Genomic DNA, 17,827 nt, shown 5'->3' with positions numbered 1-17,827 from the left:
CACCCCCGACGTTCACTCTCCGTCCATCAACCTAGCCAACCTGCCGGAAGAAAACCGGAGCACATGAGAAAACAGCAAGCATATTGTAGCATGTTCATGAGGTTAAGAGCGTGCCGGACCTTTAGTGGATTTTTCACCCTGGACGGCCAGTTTGTCCAACAATTCGGCCAGGGCGTGCTGTTCATCTAAGAGTCAGTGTGGCAGTCCGCAATTCTCTCTCCTGGTAAGAGCCCGCATGGGATCTGGTTGTGCTGCGTGACAGACCATGCGCAGTACGACCTCGGTTCGTAGAGGAGCGTATAGTAGTCCGTTCGTTGGCCTGCGCACCGCGGGTCCCTCCGTTGCTCCCGCCCTTCCCATGGCCTTGGCAGGCTCCCCCTCTTTCACGGCCATCCAGCGTCCGACAATGCAGCATAAGACGCAAATACGTTGCCGACAGCTGCCCCACCCGATCCTGAGGTGTTGCTTTCTTTGGATGGCTTGCAGGGCGGGGTTCAAATCTGTACGGCACTTTACACACATCTGCCCCCTCTGCGTATCTCCGGAGGCCCTCTGGCGCAGCATGCCGGGGCGATGACGAGATCCTTTAACCGATGTTTTGGGATGATAGGGGCCTATAGCAAATGTAGTATAAGCAAGGACTTAGGGCTATGTTCTCCAATCTGCCCACAGTATCTGCATCGAGCGGTGAAGATTATCTGTCATCCCGCGTGGACGACGAATCATGACGACACAGCTGAAGTTAACCGAACAAAGAAGCGGGGCAAGACGCTCCCAGCCGGCTGGCACCGGGTCCCTTCTCCTTGGGTACTTTTTGTGGGCTGAGGGAGCAGGATCTGGTCGAGGCTGAAAAGCCACATGGCATCGCGGCCACCCGGAGCTGAGTCGAGGTTACAACAAACAATTACCAGCACAATACCCTCGGCAAGGCGCGGCTGCTAAAGGACGGCACGTTCGCGAAAACATGGTACTGGGTCGTATTCATCTTTGTTTTGCTTTTGGGGGCTTAGTTACTGCTACGGACTGCCTACTTACATGATGTAGGGTGGCTTTACGGATAGTTTGAAGGAGTGCTCATTTTGCTAGTTACTATCAAGGCTCCGTGCAATAGATTAGCTGCAGAATGCCTCTCAGATATGCCACTAATAACAGCCAGTTTCAAGGGAACGGGGTTGAAGACAGCTGTGGGCCGTGGAAAACAAGCAAGCTTCTTCGCATGGTGCAGCCGAGTTTGCAGCCACCTGTCAGATGTGAACGAGAGTCCATCACAGATATTGAAACAGCTGGAAGTTGTCTTTAACAGTGCATCACAACCCGGCATTGCCCTCGTTTCCAGCTGTCAAACGTCGTCAGACTGGCGATCTCTGGTCGAGATCTGGGTCCCAGGCCCAGGCCTCAGGGCCTTGATCCACGACCCAACAAATCGGTCAGTGCTGATCCTTGCGGGTGGCTGTCCCAGCGACCCATTCACTTGGGTTTCCCGACCGGCTAAATGCAGGTTCAGGGGTTGGTTGACTTGCAACGGCGCCTAGTGCACATAGCGCTGACTTCCCATCCCCAGAACGGCGTACGTAGCGCACCGTGCGGCGACAAGTCCCATGCAGCTTCAACCCAGAGAGGCATAGGGGCACTCTGGTCAGCAGGTAGCTATCAAACGCTAAGAAGCTAGTGCCAGCAAGAAGTCGTTTTGAAGCAATGTTTTTTTTTTCTCAGAAAAAAAGCTGTGATTTTCTTGGGTTGCAACCAGCAATCAAAAAGGACATTAACAGCGAGCGCCGCGCAACAGCATCCTCTCCAGACTGCTGGATGCTGGAGTGAGCCCGCTGCAACCTCTCCAACCCAGTTTGGAAAGCAAGTCGCCGCGCGGAGCGCTCCACGTTTCGAAGGGTAGCATGGTGTCTGTCGATGGAGCTCGAGGAGCGGGGCAAAGTTGCATGGACGGGAGATCGCCAAGTCTTTTGGTATCGAATAGAACTCGTTTCCTCAAGTACGGATTGTTTGGTTTGGCACCTCCGTCTCCCCAGCTATGAACGCAATCCGGGCCAATCATGTTCTTGAAACCATGACAAAAAGCAGCGAAGACACACAACCGGGTTTGCAACAGCGGGATTGCATACGACAGCAAAATCCTATTCTTGGATATCTCGACGTACATGCATGCCTTGGCCTGTGGATAACAAGTCAGAGAGAAAGAGAGAGGTAGAGGGAGAGAGAGAGAGAGAGAGAGAGAGAGAGAAACAACCTGTTTCACGATCACCAGACGAACCAAGGATTGGTCCGAAATAGTATGGTTCTTGATGGCCGCAGCAACTCTGGGTTGATTTTTATTAGCATGCTTTGAGCTTACCTTCATCTAAATTTTCTTTGTCTAAAGTTTGTCCAATGACGTTGCGCTCCAACGAACTGTCCCCACGTCATGCAACATGCAGCAAGCGAAGACTGATGAGGGGCAACGCTCGCCTGCCCCTCTTCCACTCAGCCTCGCAAGTCTTACGGTTAACACTTGCTTTTTCCCTTCCTTAGCGGTTCCATGTTATGTTTCGCCTGCCTTTAAGTTGCTGCTCTTGCCTGGGGCGCTGCATTGATCATAATGCTGGCTGTGCCACGAGGGTTTTTGTAAGATCTTACGGACGCCTCGTCAGGGTCATCTCCAAGTCCAAACAGCTCATCAGCGTTGCTACGGAGTAGGTAGCATCACGGCACGTACTGTCGCCCTCAACACCCCGTCAGCTGCGCAACAAACAACGACAACTCAAGATGCCGACTGTTCGGACTCTCATTAAAATGCCGAGTCAATCCTTGCCTCTCTGTTTACCATTGCAGCAAATACAAGGTAGAGACCAAATGAAGGCGGTCTTAGTCTCTGAAGCTGCTGTGTAGGCTACTTTTGAGTTCGACGAACTTGGGGTGGCATTCGTAAAGGTGGCAGGCCCCGCCGGAAGCAGCACACGCGCATGCCGGAATTACAACGGTACATCCAACGACATCGTGGTGGATGGTGGATGGGGAAAGCCGCTGATGGAGAGGTGGGCTCTGCTGTCCCGCGCAGCTGGCCTGCATGATCGTCCCGCTGACCGTCGCATTCCTATTCGCCAGCCAGACCGTCATTGCCTCGCCCCTAGTGTTGGCGAGCCGTGCCCAGGGAGCTGAGCTGACACTGCGACAGCAGCAGCCGCGGGGTGATCAGTGAAGTAGGCTCGTAGGCTCGTGGCCTTGCAGCGAATAATCTGCCCACACGTCTCCATCCTTCCCTCGTGGCCCCAGGTGAGCGACTCGCAAACTGGACACTCTTACCCTGGAGCGATTCCGCAAAGGAAGAGCAGAACGCAACGGGGTGAGACCCGTTCGACCGGCGGCCACCTACGGTAGGTTTCTTGCTGGCTGACAATCAGTGGATGGAGTGTTAGCAAGACGGCCGCTTGCACTCCTGTCGGCGGGAAGAGTAGCAGATGATCTCGATCGTCAACGTTTCGTCTTCGCCCCATCGCCATCATCACCGTCGTCGTGACCCGCCAACGGTTGCGTCCGCCACCTGTCGTGGCCAATGCCCCGTTCAATCGACTCGAGGCTCGTTCCAGCGACTCGGGCTCCTCCCACGATGTGGCTAAAGCCCGACTCGGCGACCTGGGACCGGGAAAGGGAGCGATCCGCCCGCCCAAACGTCTTAGCGTTCGCGCAAAAACCGTTGTCACACAGCGTCGGGTCGGAGGCGCCCAATCATCGATGGCAGATCGCCAGTGGCGCACCTAGCCCGCCCGCGCCCCCGCCCTCGTTGGCACGAACTGGGCCGTTTTAGCCTTTCCTGGTCAAATCTAGCGAGTTTTCAGCTGACGTTCAATGCCCGATGCCCCAATCGGGACGCTCTGGGCCTTGGCTTTTGGCTATGGAGAAATGGTTTGGCAGGGCCCCTGGCAGAAATACGGCACTCTCCGCGATTGTGTGATCCTCGCCGCCGGGGCAAACGTTGGGTATGAAATACCTACATACTTGCTGCACAGTCCGCGGATAGTGCTTACTGTGTGTATAAGTGTCGTTAATGATCTCATACGGAATTACCCATCACGTCTCCTGGGAGCCTTATGTCTGCTCGATATCTCTTCGTCCCATCCTCCGCACGTCCTTCTAGTAGGCAGGGTTGTATTGAAATTCCTGTTAGTCTTTGCTCGCATGGCCATACCACCAGAACACGCTCCCCCTTCCCAAGGGAATGGGAGTCGGGAGACGGGAGACGGGATGGGCTCGCACGATGCAACGTCTTAGGTGTAAGTGTGGGCTCCTTGTGCCTACTTGTAGGTTTTCCGCACTTCATACGAAGTCATATAACTAGTAACTTATAGGTCTGGGGTTGACGTAGTTCATATCAGAGTAGTCAAAAATAGAAAGGTAATATAATCGTGCAGGTGCAATATTCTCGCTAATCCACACAGGTGACCTAGGCTGTGGACAAGAGGTCATTAGCTGGGTAGGAAGCTTTTCCGAGGCCACTGGGTTCAGAACAAACCAACAACAAAAAGCCCTATTTGCGACAGCAAAGTTCTGCACTACATTAACGAGAATGATAGCAATGTGTGAAGAATGGAAATTCAGCGCCATCAAAGCATCATCTGTGCCACGCCCCGTCAACACAACACTACACTTCACGTGTGGGCAAAAACAGCTTCTCCTTGAGCTTTGGTGCCCGCACTGCGCCGGTTAGCGGCATAGTCTCAACGCCATCAACAGGGAGCCGCGTCCGTTTTGCTGCACGAGGTGAAGGGACCAAAGCCCGATGCCCCACGGGAAACAGCAGCAGCAGCAGCAGCAGTAACTCACGCATCGCAAGAGTGCGTGGTCGATGCACCTGCATCTCGCCGTGCCAATGCCGCCAAATCAGCCTCGCTGATCTTTCCGACCAATCCGTTGGGTCCTATCCCCAACGTCCAACCCTATTCAGCTAGACATCCAGACCCGCCTCCTGGAAAGGCTCTTCAATATCTCAAGGCAAGGTCGGCATGCTGACCCTCGCAAATGAGTGCAAAGTTCCTGGACTTTGGGACCGTTCAGATCCTCAGGCGATGTTGACGAAGAAGAACTATCCCTCATGGCTAGGGTTAGTTCGCAAACAAAGCCGTGCTTGGGTGGTGCTGTCACCAGACAGCTCCTGACATTCATTTCACACAAAGCCTCTCTGACTGGGCGCTTCCAACTGCAGGTTGCTAATTGATGGGTTACGCCCTGTCAAAGAGTTTATTCTCATCCTTCGCCGCCTACACAGGGAAGAATCTTTCCTCCATCCTTACCCGCGGAATATGAGATGCTGGTCCCGTATTGTGGCCGTTGTGCTGGGTGAGACAAACCAAAAGGCTTGGCTGCATTCTTGTCTCTTTGGCGTTTTCGAAGGCTGGCAGGCTGTTGGAGAATCAGGGAAGGATGTCCACACACCTCCGAGACATTCAATGCAGACAAACAGGTCCTTTCCAACGGCTGGTGGGCCATGTATCGTGGCCGCAGAAGCCGCCAGGCTTAGGTTAGACTACATACTTGCACCGCGTAGGGAAGGTGATAGACATGTTACATACGCGATCCGTTCTTCTGTACAGTACACACTAGCTCTTCTCAGAGAACAAGAAAGCCATAAGCTGAACTACCTATATTGGGTATCCTTCAGTTCAATGTCATTGTTGCCCTGTGATGCAGGCTTCTCTAAGGTTGACACACTCATAGCTTCCTTGCCTCAATTTCGTTCAATTCCTTGAGGTTGATAGTCCCCTGCTAGATAATTTATACGCACGGAGCTGGTTCAGGCCATGCCGTTGCTCATCTTTTGAGTGTGAGTGGACGAGGATCGATCGTGGAGTCGTGACGTGGCTTGTTGCGTATGTCGTTGGGACGTGCGTACATCACATACGCCCATCCACATATGGACGCAAAAGTTCCCTCATCGGAAACACCCTTGGCTTCTGTCCTTCCAAATCAGTGATATCGCTTGGACACATGCAGCACTGACCCTACACTTCTGCCGTCATAACGGCAGTTCGTAAGTGCCCTGTGAGGAAAAGTCTTGCAAAGGACTCCCTCTTCCCCTTCTTTCGGGACCATACAGCCCTAGGCTTCGATAGTGAGCATTGCTTGCTGCATGTATGTCTCTCATTTATCGAGGGCCGGCCTCGGACTTGAGCCTCAGTGGCCTTGAGTAGGCGGCAATGCCCCCCAGCAGACACCTTGGAGTCCTTCCCGACCTGCAATTCACCATTATCCTTCCCGTATGCACTCCTAGAGAGGCATTTGGTTTCAGGCGTGGCCCATCCGGTGCTCATCCGTTTTGGTTGACCCGCATGATGTATGGAAACGCGCGTCTGATCCTGCCTTGCCTTGATCAAGACGGGATAAGGATAGAGAGGCGTCCCCAGGAGAGAAGGGCCAGGATTGAGAGGTATATCGGACATGATTATCTGGAATCCCGATGATCTTCCTAGCTCTTATGGACATAGGAATGACGTCGGCTGAACTAGGAAGCCGGGCGTGTTCACATCCAGCTGTCCTCCTCGATGCCGTTGATACGTACTAGCAATAGATTCCTTCTCCGGCCACGATGAAGTAGACAAGCAACAAATAACGCACGTCTCAGTTTTTTTTTTCTCGATACATCAACACACTTTCGATATGAACTCCTTGGAACTTTCCCTATGGGCGAGTGTATCATATCAAATTCCATGGACACAGGCTCTCTGTACTTCGTCGAATGGCCAATCCAAGGGGCCGTTCAGAGCATATCCATGATAGGCCATCTTCTTCACCCATCGCACCAGTATCGGCATTCTCTTTTCCGAGCCCTCCCCTCCATAAAATTGCTCAAGCAAGCATCTGCACACGACCAGCAGCCGACGTCTCTCATCCACTCAATTGGAACTTGGTGATCCCGGTCCGTCTTCCGAGCCCATTACCGTGTCTTACTTCAGAGCTGCTTCTTCTTTAACGGCTTCTCTGTCCCGAGTTCCTTTTGAGGGAAGGAGGCCAAACAAGACCGGTCTGCTGACCAAAGGCCATAAAGTTGTGTATCAACGTGCTACTGCATTCTCCCAAGGTAGTCGGTGGGATTGCTTCCAGCCCTAATTGCACTTCCAGAAGAGATCAAGCCAAACATCAACTGGGACTTCCTCAGATCCTGATCCAAGACTTGGACGGATAGATAGGGGAAGACTTGGTGGGTGTCACTGGCGCTGTCTCACTTCTTTGTCGCCTAGTAACCGGTTCATCATCATTGGTACACCCTCGCACGGATCTTGTTTGCCGTTCCTTCACTATTCCTTCTAGTCCCTCATTTGCCTGCCATCCTCACCACACTGCTGCTGCCATGGTAACATCCTGACCGATCCAACCTATATCTGGCCTTCTCTGTCGTCTCCCCTCCATCTCCGCGTGGACAGCCAACCGGGTATCTTTCCTGTTTTCCAACCTGTTCTGCTTTGTCATCAGACCAGGCTGCAAGTGCAAAAGGAATAGCTCCGGTGGAGAAGTAGGATGTCTCATATCCTCATGACCCTCAAGCTCACAATAAGATGATAGAACGCAGAACAGAATGCCATTTTTCCTTATCATGGAGGTATACACTGCAAGGTAGCAAGTTGCCTACCGCAGACTGGTCACAAGGAAGCAGGGCATCATAGTCTTGAACATTGCGACTTACCTGCTGACCTACCAATGTCGATCCCCCCCCCCTCCCCCCCAAAAAACCAACCCAACTAGCTCTTGCACCAATAACCCCTCATACCAAGATTGCTTCTGCGTGTGTTGTTGAGAGAGAATAAAAGAATGAATCGAGACAGGGTATGGGTTGAGGCCCAAAATCATACTAACCCTCGGGGATGAGACTGCATACACTACATCATGAGCCGGAGTTGATTTGTAGAATGGCTGCAGAGAGGTGTAAGGTTTCTCGGAGTTGACTACGTATAGTTCCATGGTTTCGTTCAGTGTCTCTAACCCAAGCCACTAGCTTAATGATGTGACTACATGGATATGATTTGATAGATGCAACCTTCTTTATTTTGTTCGACATCTCTCGAAAGAGTTAAGGAATTCTGAAAGAGAACAAAAAAAGAGACAAAGACAGCCCGCATCTACCCAAGATAGACATTCTGCGGAATGTTGACCCAGTTGGCAAGAGACGGGATGACACGCATTGCATCACTTGGATCTTTCGGCATCCCCTTCGCTTCCAGACATGCAGCACACCAAGACAGCACTCGAAGGGTTCGAAGAGAGACGACCGAGGTGAGTGTGATCTCCTTGGCATCCAAGGCGGATAAGAAAATGGGATAATTCCCGTTTTTGTACGACTGTGTTGGGCTGTTGTTCCGAATCACTAAGTCTTGGGTACCCTGGCACTGAGTGTTTCGAACCCAGGCCTGGGACCAGGTCAGGTCCCTACTGTGGTTGGACAGGGAAGGAAATTTGCGCTTCCAACATATCGCAGCTGAACCGATATGGGCCTGCCAGCCCTCTGCAATGAGAAGGAAACCCACAGGTGGCTGGCAGAATCCTTGATGGGAATATCTGAATGTAATGTCCTGAATCCATCCTTCGACTTTTGACAAACGGCGACACCAATCAAAGCTCCACACATCGCTTTGCCTTAGCGGATTACAGAGGGAAACGGTTGGCGAAGGGTTAGGGTTCAAAATATGTATGAATCAAACATGCTCTTTTTTCCTGATGAGCATAATCATTCTTTAGCAAGGCCATGTTCAAAGTTGTAACAGAAGCATAACGCTGGTAGCAGCGTGAGAAACATGTTTGACTCGCGAGGTCCGTTGCTTGAGTGGACTACAGAGTTTAGGGATCTATGGAAGAAGTTTGGACCCTTAGGACGAACAGGCAGTCCGTCCTAAGCTGTAGCTCTGCCGCGGAAGCTCATTGTTTATGGTGAAGGCCGAGCTCTCAAATGAAACAAGGAACGAGATTACTTAACCGCTGCATATAAACTTTCCTTTGTTGAGCCCATCGTTTGCACTTGTGATGTTTAGCATTGAGCTGGACGAAGCTCTTGTGTGATCAACGACGGCTTCAAGGGAATGAAGAATGCGAGAAGTGGGTGGGTACATCCAATTGAGATGCCGGTGCTAGAGCAGGCCCTAGACGTTGTTGAGACAACTTCAACTTGGAGTCTAGAGAATGCTACCGACTTCGCCCAACCCGTCCGTCCGTTGGGGGTTTGCTATCATGATATCTGCTCAAGAAACCCAAGTACCATGTTCCCAGTCCCAGACTAGGAGCTGAGATTTCTGACGAAGCCAGTGATTACCGTAAAGCGTGTGAAACTCATAAACAAGTCAAATGGTGTTTAGATGGGTGGTGGACAGGTAGTTGATATCCAAACTATGCCGCCGAAGCCCAAGAGTATGCGTCCGAATCCGTCAAAGTTCGCTTGCCAGTCATGTTATATGCCAAAACAACCCCGTTTTGCCTGAGAGAACCCGGACCCCCGACCATCCCACTGAGATCAAAGACTAAGCTTTATGCTAGACCAAAACCATTGCCAGGTTAAGCTGGATCCATGCCTTACCGTACGGAGGGAGCTAATGAAACTCAAAACACTACCATCCAACCATTGGCGTCATCACTAGCACATGCTAGTTCAGTCCAAAGGGGGGGGGTGATACATGTTGAATATTCTCTCCGGAGCAATAGCACACCAGAGATTAAATAAGTAAAGCAGCTTTTAGTGATAGGTATCCCTCCAGTAAAGAATAGCGAAGAAGAAAACAAAAGAAAATGAGCCAGGCTGGATGAGTAAGCCACTTATCCAGCACAAGCCGTCCAGAAAAAAACCGTCTTGCTAACAAGACAACAATAACCCGTACCGACTCAAGGGTCAAGTACGAAACATGACAAGGACATAAAGACAAAATAAGCAAGTCTAAGCCCCATCCCAGCCCAGTTCAACCCAATGTTATAACCCATAGATAATAAGATCTGGAGAAACACGCCGGCACTGCCCAGCCAACCCATTACCCATCCATTCCAATAAGATCCCACTGCTAAAGAACCTCATAACTCAACCCTCGTCATCAGCGGCCACCATCTCTGGTTCATTACTGCCTCAACCCACAGCCGCCAACTAATTCCGTTTGATCAGCCTGTCATCCCCTTACAGGAATAACAGGCCCAATCATTTCCCTCTCCACTTCGTTTTATCCTTTTTGTTTCTCAGGCTCAAAGCCAAATATCCCCAGGAATTCCCTCAACCCAGTTCCTCCAGGCCTTTTCATAAGCTTCTTCTAGATCCCTGACCCACCTGCGCGTGTCAAACAGCGCACAGTTCCACTTGCTTTCGAACAACAACCTCCTGAGTTCTCCCAGCCGGCCCACAGGTTCACAGTAATAGTTACTGCCGCCCGTGCTGGAGTCTACGTAGTAGATCCTTTTCCACGACATGCCATTCGCCAATGCAACCGCGCGCTCCTCGTATTCCCTCTCATCTGCACATACCAACTCGCGGGCAGCCTGGTCCCCCAGCGGGCCGCGCGGCAGCGCCCCACGCAAGATAGACGCGGCCATGCGCGAGCACATCTTGTATGGATACCGTGGCAGGGTGAGCAATGGGGTGCTGCTCCACAGCACGTCGGCAGCAGTGGTGTGGGCGTTGCACTCTGGAGTATCGAGGAACAGGTCACAGACCTTGGCTCGTGAAATGTGATCCTGCTTCGGCGCCACATCGGTGAACCTGATGCGAGAGGCCACCGCATTGCCTGACCAGGCGCGAGCAGTCTCCATGAGGTTCCTCTCGCCAAGGTCTGGGAAGCGAAGAAGCCATAGATAAGCCTTGGGACAAGCGGCCAGGATGCGCAGCCACGTACGGAACGTGGTCGGGTCGATCTAGAAAAAGGTCAGCATACACATGAGCGTCAGGCTCGAAAAGTGAGAAAGGCTGTCATACCTTGTACAGTTGGTTGAAGTTCCCTAAGATAACAGCATCATCGGGCAGATCAGGGAACAGTTTTTTGCGCATCTTCCAGCGTTCGAGGGCTTCCTGATCCCACGTGGCGTCGCGGTTGCGACAGCCATCGGCGCTCTGGGCATGGTCGCAGCAGAAGAACGTCTCGCGGCAGTAAATGAGGTTTTCCGAGTAAATCCAGCCCTCCGTGTCAGCATCGGCCTCGTCACGGAAAACATCCTCAAGGTTGAGGTTGCTGCGATGCGGGCGTAGCGTTGAGGGAGGAACGGCCGTCGTGTCAGCGAGCAGATAGTCACACCATTCAGCTCCAAGCGTGCCAGCAAAGCCCATGAAAGACATTTGGATCGGAGCTGGGCGGGCCGCAAAGATCTCGTTGCGTGCGCCGCGAGTGTACCCGTTCAGGTTTACCAGGATGTGAATCTTGTCCTTGACGATCTGCTCGACTAGACGCTCTGACGACCAACTGCTTACATCGCGGAATACTGGCGCTTCACGCTCAATCTGCTGGCGGTGTATCGAGTTATCGCTTGGTGAAGTGGCATAGCAAAAAGCCTTCACGCGGCGGGGGTTGTGCATGCCAAAGACGGATTGCATCCTATACCAGTTAGCTTCACCACCAAGACGACATAGAAAAAGCAGGGATAGGGGCACTAACAAGTGAGCTAATGGGTGGTTATTGAAGTCCGAAGATACATATCCGACATTCAGATGGGGATTCGGCGGATCTGGCGGCTCGTACACAACGGATGGTATCCATGGGGACCTTAGCGTGGAGAAGGATATCCTCCATGCATTCCTCTGGGAGATCATCCGGACCTCCTTTGCCGGCAAGGGACAGGTAAATGTGTGGAAAGGGAGGACGGTAGGGGCCGATGGAATAGGGAGGTTGGCAGGGGGCTTGGGTCGGCGGTATCCAGGGTGTGATGTTACGCCATTAAGCTTGTCGAGATACCACAAGCGCATGGCCGCGCGTGTCGAACGCTCAACCAGACGCAGTATCCGATAGCCTTCGTACGGACGTCCAGCCCATTCCTTCAGCCGAGTCTCCAAGTCCAGTCCAGGATCTGTGAGGAGAGCACCGGCCTCCCTGAGCTGCGCGGCCAGCTGCGTAATGGTGTGCTGTTGCAGGTAGCCGCATCCCCAAAGCGATGATTCCCTCAGCTGACGAGCAACTGTGTCAATGACCCGCTTCATCAGCCCGCTGCTCTGTCCCTGAATCCTAGCATCCAGTAGCATGCCTTTGTCGTCGACATGCCAACGATCATATTTGCCACCTTCAAGTAAGACACCTCCACGGCCCTTCCAGTCGCAGACAGAGCCAAGCGCAGTTGACAGGCCGCAAATAGCCTCGGCAAAGTCGGGATTCGCAGCCACAGCCCGCTTATAATAGTTGATTGCTTCGCCTATCCTTCCTCTGTCCTTCACAGCGTTTGCCAGATTTGTCAGGGCAATATCAAAGGTTCCATCGCACTGGACAGCCTTCTCGTACATGGAGATTGCCATGTCAAGGTGCCCAACATCCTTGAGCAAGCTGCCGAGATTCGTGTGGAGATGCACATGGTTCTTATCGAGCTGTAGACCATGGCTGTAGTAACATAGAGCAAGGTGAAGACCACTTCCAGGGACGATTCCATGAATGGTCTGGCAGACCTTGAGTTCATCTGGGGTAAGTTGCTGGAGCGGTATCGTTTGCTGAATGCCCGCAAGCAAAATGCCGACGTTGTTCGCAGTGGAGGGGCTCTCTTGAAGCGACATGGAGAGGTAGTAAAGGGCCAGGATGTCCCCGACACTTGCAGGCTGACGGTTGAGCGTGGGTGCGGGCCCAGTATTTGACATCGCATCCTGGAAGATCTTTGCCAATGATAAGAGTGAGTTACTGGTCGTTGCCACCGCTGATCTCTTGTGTGGCCCTTCGGGTATGTATTGAAAGCCAGGCAGCTGGCCACCGGTAGAGGAAAAGACATGTTGAGCCGTCATCTTGGCCTTGCTCGGCGGGAGCAGGAGCGGCGCACTAATGCCCCCTTGAGACGAAGACCGCAGCTGGCCGGTCAGAGGGTCGCATGGTGACAGGGAGCTCTGAATCTTCCTAATCAGGGATTTCACTCCGTGGACTCCGCCAGTACTGATCCGGATCACCTCTTCAAAAGCATCCGACGCACGGTTGATGTCCTTCATCGCATACAAGAGATTTCCTTTCGTGTGAATAAGCAGGCACATCCGACCGTTCTCGCTCCCGGGAATGGCATAGCCACTCGAACCAAAGCCTGGTGCCTTGTCTTCAGCAGTCAAGGCAAAGCGCTGCTCAGGACTGTCGGTTTTGTCGGAATCTAGCAGATAATGATCCGGAGCTTCCTCGGCAGCTGTCACGGTAGAAGCAGTATCGGCTTCGCTGGCAGACTCGACAGAATGGTCGACGGGGACATCCGGCCTTGGGAGCCGCAAGAGACGTTGAACATACTCAATCCTTTCGATGGCGTTGTGGTTTCTATGCGCTGCGCACAGGATAGATACCAGATGCTCCGCTGCTTCTAGGTAGCTTGGACGAAGTTCGATGGCTCGCAGCCAATGTTGTTCTGCTTCATCTAATCTATTCATGCAGTAAAGCGTTGCCGCAATGTTGGAGATGGCCTCGACGTGACTAGCAGCTGTTAGCCCAATGCGTCCGATGTTCTCTGGAGAACTAAGAGGTACTTACCTTGGGTCGAGGCTCACAATTCTCCTAAACCACTCCAGGGCTTGTTCATAACGCTCTAAGCCATACTGCAAGCAGCCACCCAGGAGCATCCCTTCAATCCACTTCCAACCACTTTGCTCACAAAGCGAGTGGATGAGCTCCAGAGAGCTCTTTGCATTCGCAACGGGCGAACTGGCATCAGGGAATTGCATCTGATGTGCTGTAGTAATGTAGGACGTTGTATTGCCATAGGAAGCCTGTCCAGACAGCATATTACTGGCACTATCCACCCAGGACTGGCGCCTAGCAGCATATGCCTGAACTTCCATTTGCTGCGCATAGCTCGCGACCTGATTGCTCGGGGCAACATAAGTCCGTGGTCGGCTTACAAAAGTTCCGGGAGCTGCGGAGGCCTTTGGATAGACCATCAGCTTAGACTGAGACTTCGAAGCAACAGAGCTGGCGTGTGCTGCTTGATTCGACCGCTTCGCACTGATGTATGTCAACAGCTCGCTATACGCCCTGTGGGCTTGCTGGAGGACTCGTTCGCGGAAGCCAGCTGGGGAATGCGGTTCGACAGTCCCTGATGCATATCCCTGAGGATAAGTCCCGCCAGAATGGATTTGAGCGAATGATATGGGCATCCGCTGGTTCTGTGCGACATTCTGTTGAGCCAAGTGGCTTTGGTTATAGCGTGAGAAGCCATCGTCAATGGGGGGGTGGCTTGGCATCACAATGCCAAATTGTTGAGGTTGACCCAATCCCGGTGGGTTGACCAGACCACCGGGTAGTGGAGGAGCCTGTGCGGGCATAAAGACGCTGTCGGCTGGGTTCGGAGGAGCGAAACCATTTGGCATAGGGACGGCAGGCCGGTATCCGAAGCCGCTATCTCTCCAGTTGGCAGGCTGCTGCTGGCAGCCTGCCGGATTGAATATCGGTTGGGACAAGGGTTGTTGGAAGCCCGGTCCAAGCAAGGTCTGCATGTCAGGGACGGAATGGAAGCTGTGACGGGAGCCGGGCTGCTGCAGGAAGCCCACCGAGCTGTTTGCCAGCCTTGTGTCCATGATACCACTTCCGGGCCACGCCCTTGGCATCGCCGCGGAACCGTTCAAAGTTTCGTTCCCGTGGCCGACTCTGGCAGCTGGCTGAGGTTGCGCGAAGGGCTGAGGCCAAGCAGCTTGGGCCGAGTCCTGTTGCTGCTGCCTCTGCACGATGGATTGCTCGGTGGTTTGTGGAGGGGCAGCCCGTTGAGCCACAGCGGTCGGGAAGATATTAGCCGTCGAGGCAGGCACGATCATATGCTTCAAGGGAGGAGGCCCGGAGGCCAGGCTGCCCAGCGACCCGTCGTAGCCATTGTCGATGGTCCCACTGGGGGTTTTACGCCTCAGAGAGTGCTCAGCCGGATCTTGAGCGCCAATCCTAGAAAGGCTGTTGCTGTAACGGTGCAGACTCAAACCGTGGCCGTACGGAATGCTGCGAGTCGGGACTGCACGGGCACTCGACTGGTTTAATGAATGATGAGCATGATGAGGATACGCATAGTCTGACCGTAGATGATGGGGTTGATGAGACCCGAAGAAGTCGAATTGGGGTTGCACCGTATGGTGTGTCTGCAGGAGGGGCAGCATGGCGACAGCTTCATTAAGTCAGAACCCACGACCGAACGAAACGACAGAATCGATTGGATAGGCCCAACTCGGCCATGCGAGGCAAACAGTGCGGTTGCGATGATCAAAGGAGCGACGAAGTAAAGGGCAGCCGCCTGGTGTGCCTGATGTCTTGGAACATCAGACAAGGTTGACCATTGCCCTGTTCCGGTCAGGGCAGTCTGCAGTCTGAGCAGCGGGAGGAATCGATCGAGCGCGAAGCAGGAACTCGAAGTCTCAGGATTCTCTGGCGGATTCGTTCAAAGACTCGAACTCGGGGTTGAGCTTAGCAGCCATCGAGAAGCCGGTCCTTCATCACCGGGGGAGGCGAGATGAGGCGAGAGAGTCGGCCAAAAGCGGCGCGGCGCCCAGAAACTCACAGTAGAAATCGCAGTGTTGCAAACGCGGTTCCAGCCAGCGATGGAAACGGACGGTGAATGGTTCGCAGGAAGGTCGGTCGTTGTTGTCGGATGAAAAATGCGGGACTCGATCGAAGAACCCGGAAGTCCTGCTTCGTCTGCTCCCCCCTCTTTCTCTCTCTTCGCACGGGCGATTACAACCTCAGTGTTGTCGGATGTGCGAGGGTGCAGGAAGTTTGCAGAAAAGTCTATGTGAGAATGAGGATCGCGGTCGCGGGAAGGAATTGAGGGAAATCGGATGAAATAGAGAGACGAGGACGAATGGATCTTGGGATCTGGAGTTGCCGCGAGAGAGGTGTGCGATCAAACCGGGTGAACCTGGATGGAACGGGGATGGCACCGGGCAACTGAGAAACGCGGGGTGGGCTCAGATCCCCAAGTTTGTCGAAGCGTCGGAGTGGGCGCCTTCGCTTTGGTGCTTTCCCTTTCTTTTTCTTTCTCTTTCCTTGGTACAGATTCAAAAATCAGATTCCAGGTGTTCGTCCTCTTCGGACTTGCTTCACACAGCGTTCTCCTTTTATTTTTTCTTGTCGGTTTGTCGGGCACGGAATGCAGGGTGTTGAGGAGGATGGAAGCTTGCAGTCAAGCGTCTGCGCACAAGGGTGGGCGTGCTGCGTCTTTCAGGGTTTCTGTTGGTATGTATGATATGTACCTGACTTACCAACAGCCTCAGGCCAAAGAAAAACAGCACCGCTTCGAAAATGGAAATGTCCAGTTTCGCAAACACAATCGGGCACACAACAGTCTGCGGTTTGCTTCCCCGGAACCAACTGGCCGCCGACGTGCAGTTTGATGCAGGAAGGGTAGGGCATGGCTACATGTGTTGATTATCTATTCATCTCATTATATACCTCTACTTTACTTTGCCTTCTAGCACAGTACTTATGAATCTAGGTACACTGCCGGTTCGTCAACAGGCAGGTCGATGGCCGCTGAGCCACTGCCACTGGTCATTGGGCCACTGGATTGGGATTCTCTCCACCATTCCGGCGCCCGCCCGTCCCCACCATTCAGCCCGCCAAACTTAAACGACTGGTACCCAGGCTAGGCCTGCTAGCGGATTGCAGCTTGCCCTCCAGGCTGAGGGCGTCCACTGGGGCCGCGCTAGGGCCCTGATGCATCGCAGTGCATCGCCGTGCATCGCCAATGTCCCCCTAACCTTACCGCACCTTTACCGGCCGAACCACAGAACTGCCTTTCCAGCCCGTCGTCAGGCGTGTGCCGCGCGACGCCATGTCACCCTCCCGAACATGGATGGATGCGGATTACATGCGATCAACATGGAGTGCGTCCACGGCTGTGGCATTTGACTGCATTCGTGTGCTGCGTGTCTTCATTTTCATCAATCGCTCCAGCAAGCCATCGCCACGCTACGGATTTGTACGGATTGTCAACGGGTCCCCTAGGGAAACAGGAAACCCATACATCCCACCATGGCACCAAAACCCACGGCAACCGGCACGAACTCGTACGGCACAAGAGCATCACGGATCTTGGGTTGTTTCTGTATGCTTCGTGCCAGATTCCATCCCATTTCTTTTGCCCCACTGCCGTGGGGCTCTATGATTCTGGGAAGGCCGGGCAATGTTCGACGAAGAACTCGCGGAATCCAGCGATGCTTCTGGATCTCCCAGACTTTGAACTCTGGGCTGGACAGACTCACCAAAGTAAAGGGACGTCCGGAGCGCAGTTGCGGCGCTGAATGGCCGCTGGAGACTGCACCGCGACAATCTCTGTACGACTCGGCAAGGCAGATCAATGACCTGCCGCCCTGGATTGCGTCGCCGAAACGGCGTGTTTTGCGGTGTGTAAGATATGTGTGATGCATGTTTACGGATGCGTGTGTCGCCGTCCTTAGAGTCCTGCTCGCTCTGCGGCTTTTCTCGTCCATGTTGCCATCCAAAAGAGTGCAAAAAGACGCCAAAAAGTGTCTGCTCTGTCAGACAGAGTCAGCCATGCTGCACCACTTCACGCATCCTCCGTGCGATGCGACTTGGTCGCACAGCTACCAGTGTAGTCTCAGGCAGAGCGTCATCGTACGCCCATCATTCCATCCTTCAGCCCGACTTCATCATCCAGACTTGCTCTCGCTGCTTCGTCTGGGATACGAGCGTCGGAAAGAAAGGGCAAACTGTTCGTGCCGACGCCCTCC

At 53.3% G+C, this 17,827-nt stretch overlaps 1 protein-coding gene across 1 annotated transcript; it reads right to left on the bottom strand.

Moving 5' to 3' along the window:
* Nucleotides 1-10,194: 10,194 nt before the first annotated feature.
* Nucleotides 10,195-15,238, bottom strand: CTHT_0066390 (transferase-like protein; the record flags this gene model as incomplete). Its single annotated transcript, XM_006696873.1, has 4 exons — nucleotides 10,195-10,857; nucleotides 10,919-11,531; nucleotides 11,592-13,574; nucleotides 13,632-15,238. The coding sequence occupies 4 exons, from the start codon at nucleotides 15,236-15,238 to the stop codon at nucleotides 10,195-10,197; spliced, it is 4,866 nt and encodes a 1,621-aa protein (XP_006696936.1).
* Between the last annotated feature and the right edge of the window lie 2,589 nt (nucleotides 15,239-17,827).

Source organism: Thermochaetoides thermophila (genome assembly GCF_000221225.1).
Source record: "Thermochaetoides thermophila DSM 1495 unplaced genomic scaffold scf7180000011822, whole genome shotgun sequence".
Taxonomy (NCBI): Eukaryota; Fungi; Ascomycota; class Sordariomycetes; order Sordariales; family Chaetomiaceae; genus Thermochaetoides; species Thermochaetoides thermophila.
Note: the sequence above shows the minus strand (reverse complement) of the source record. Positions and strands in the feature narration are given on the sequence as shown.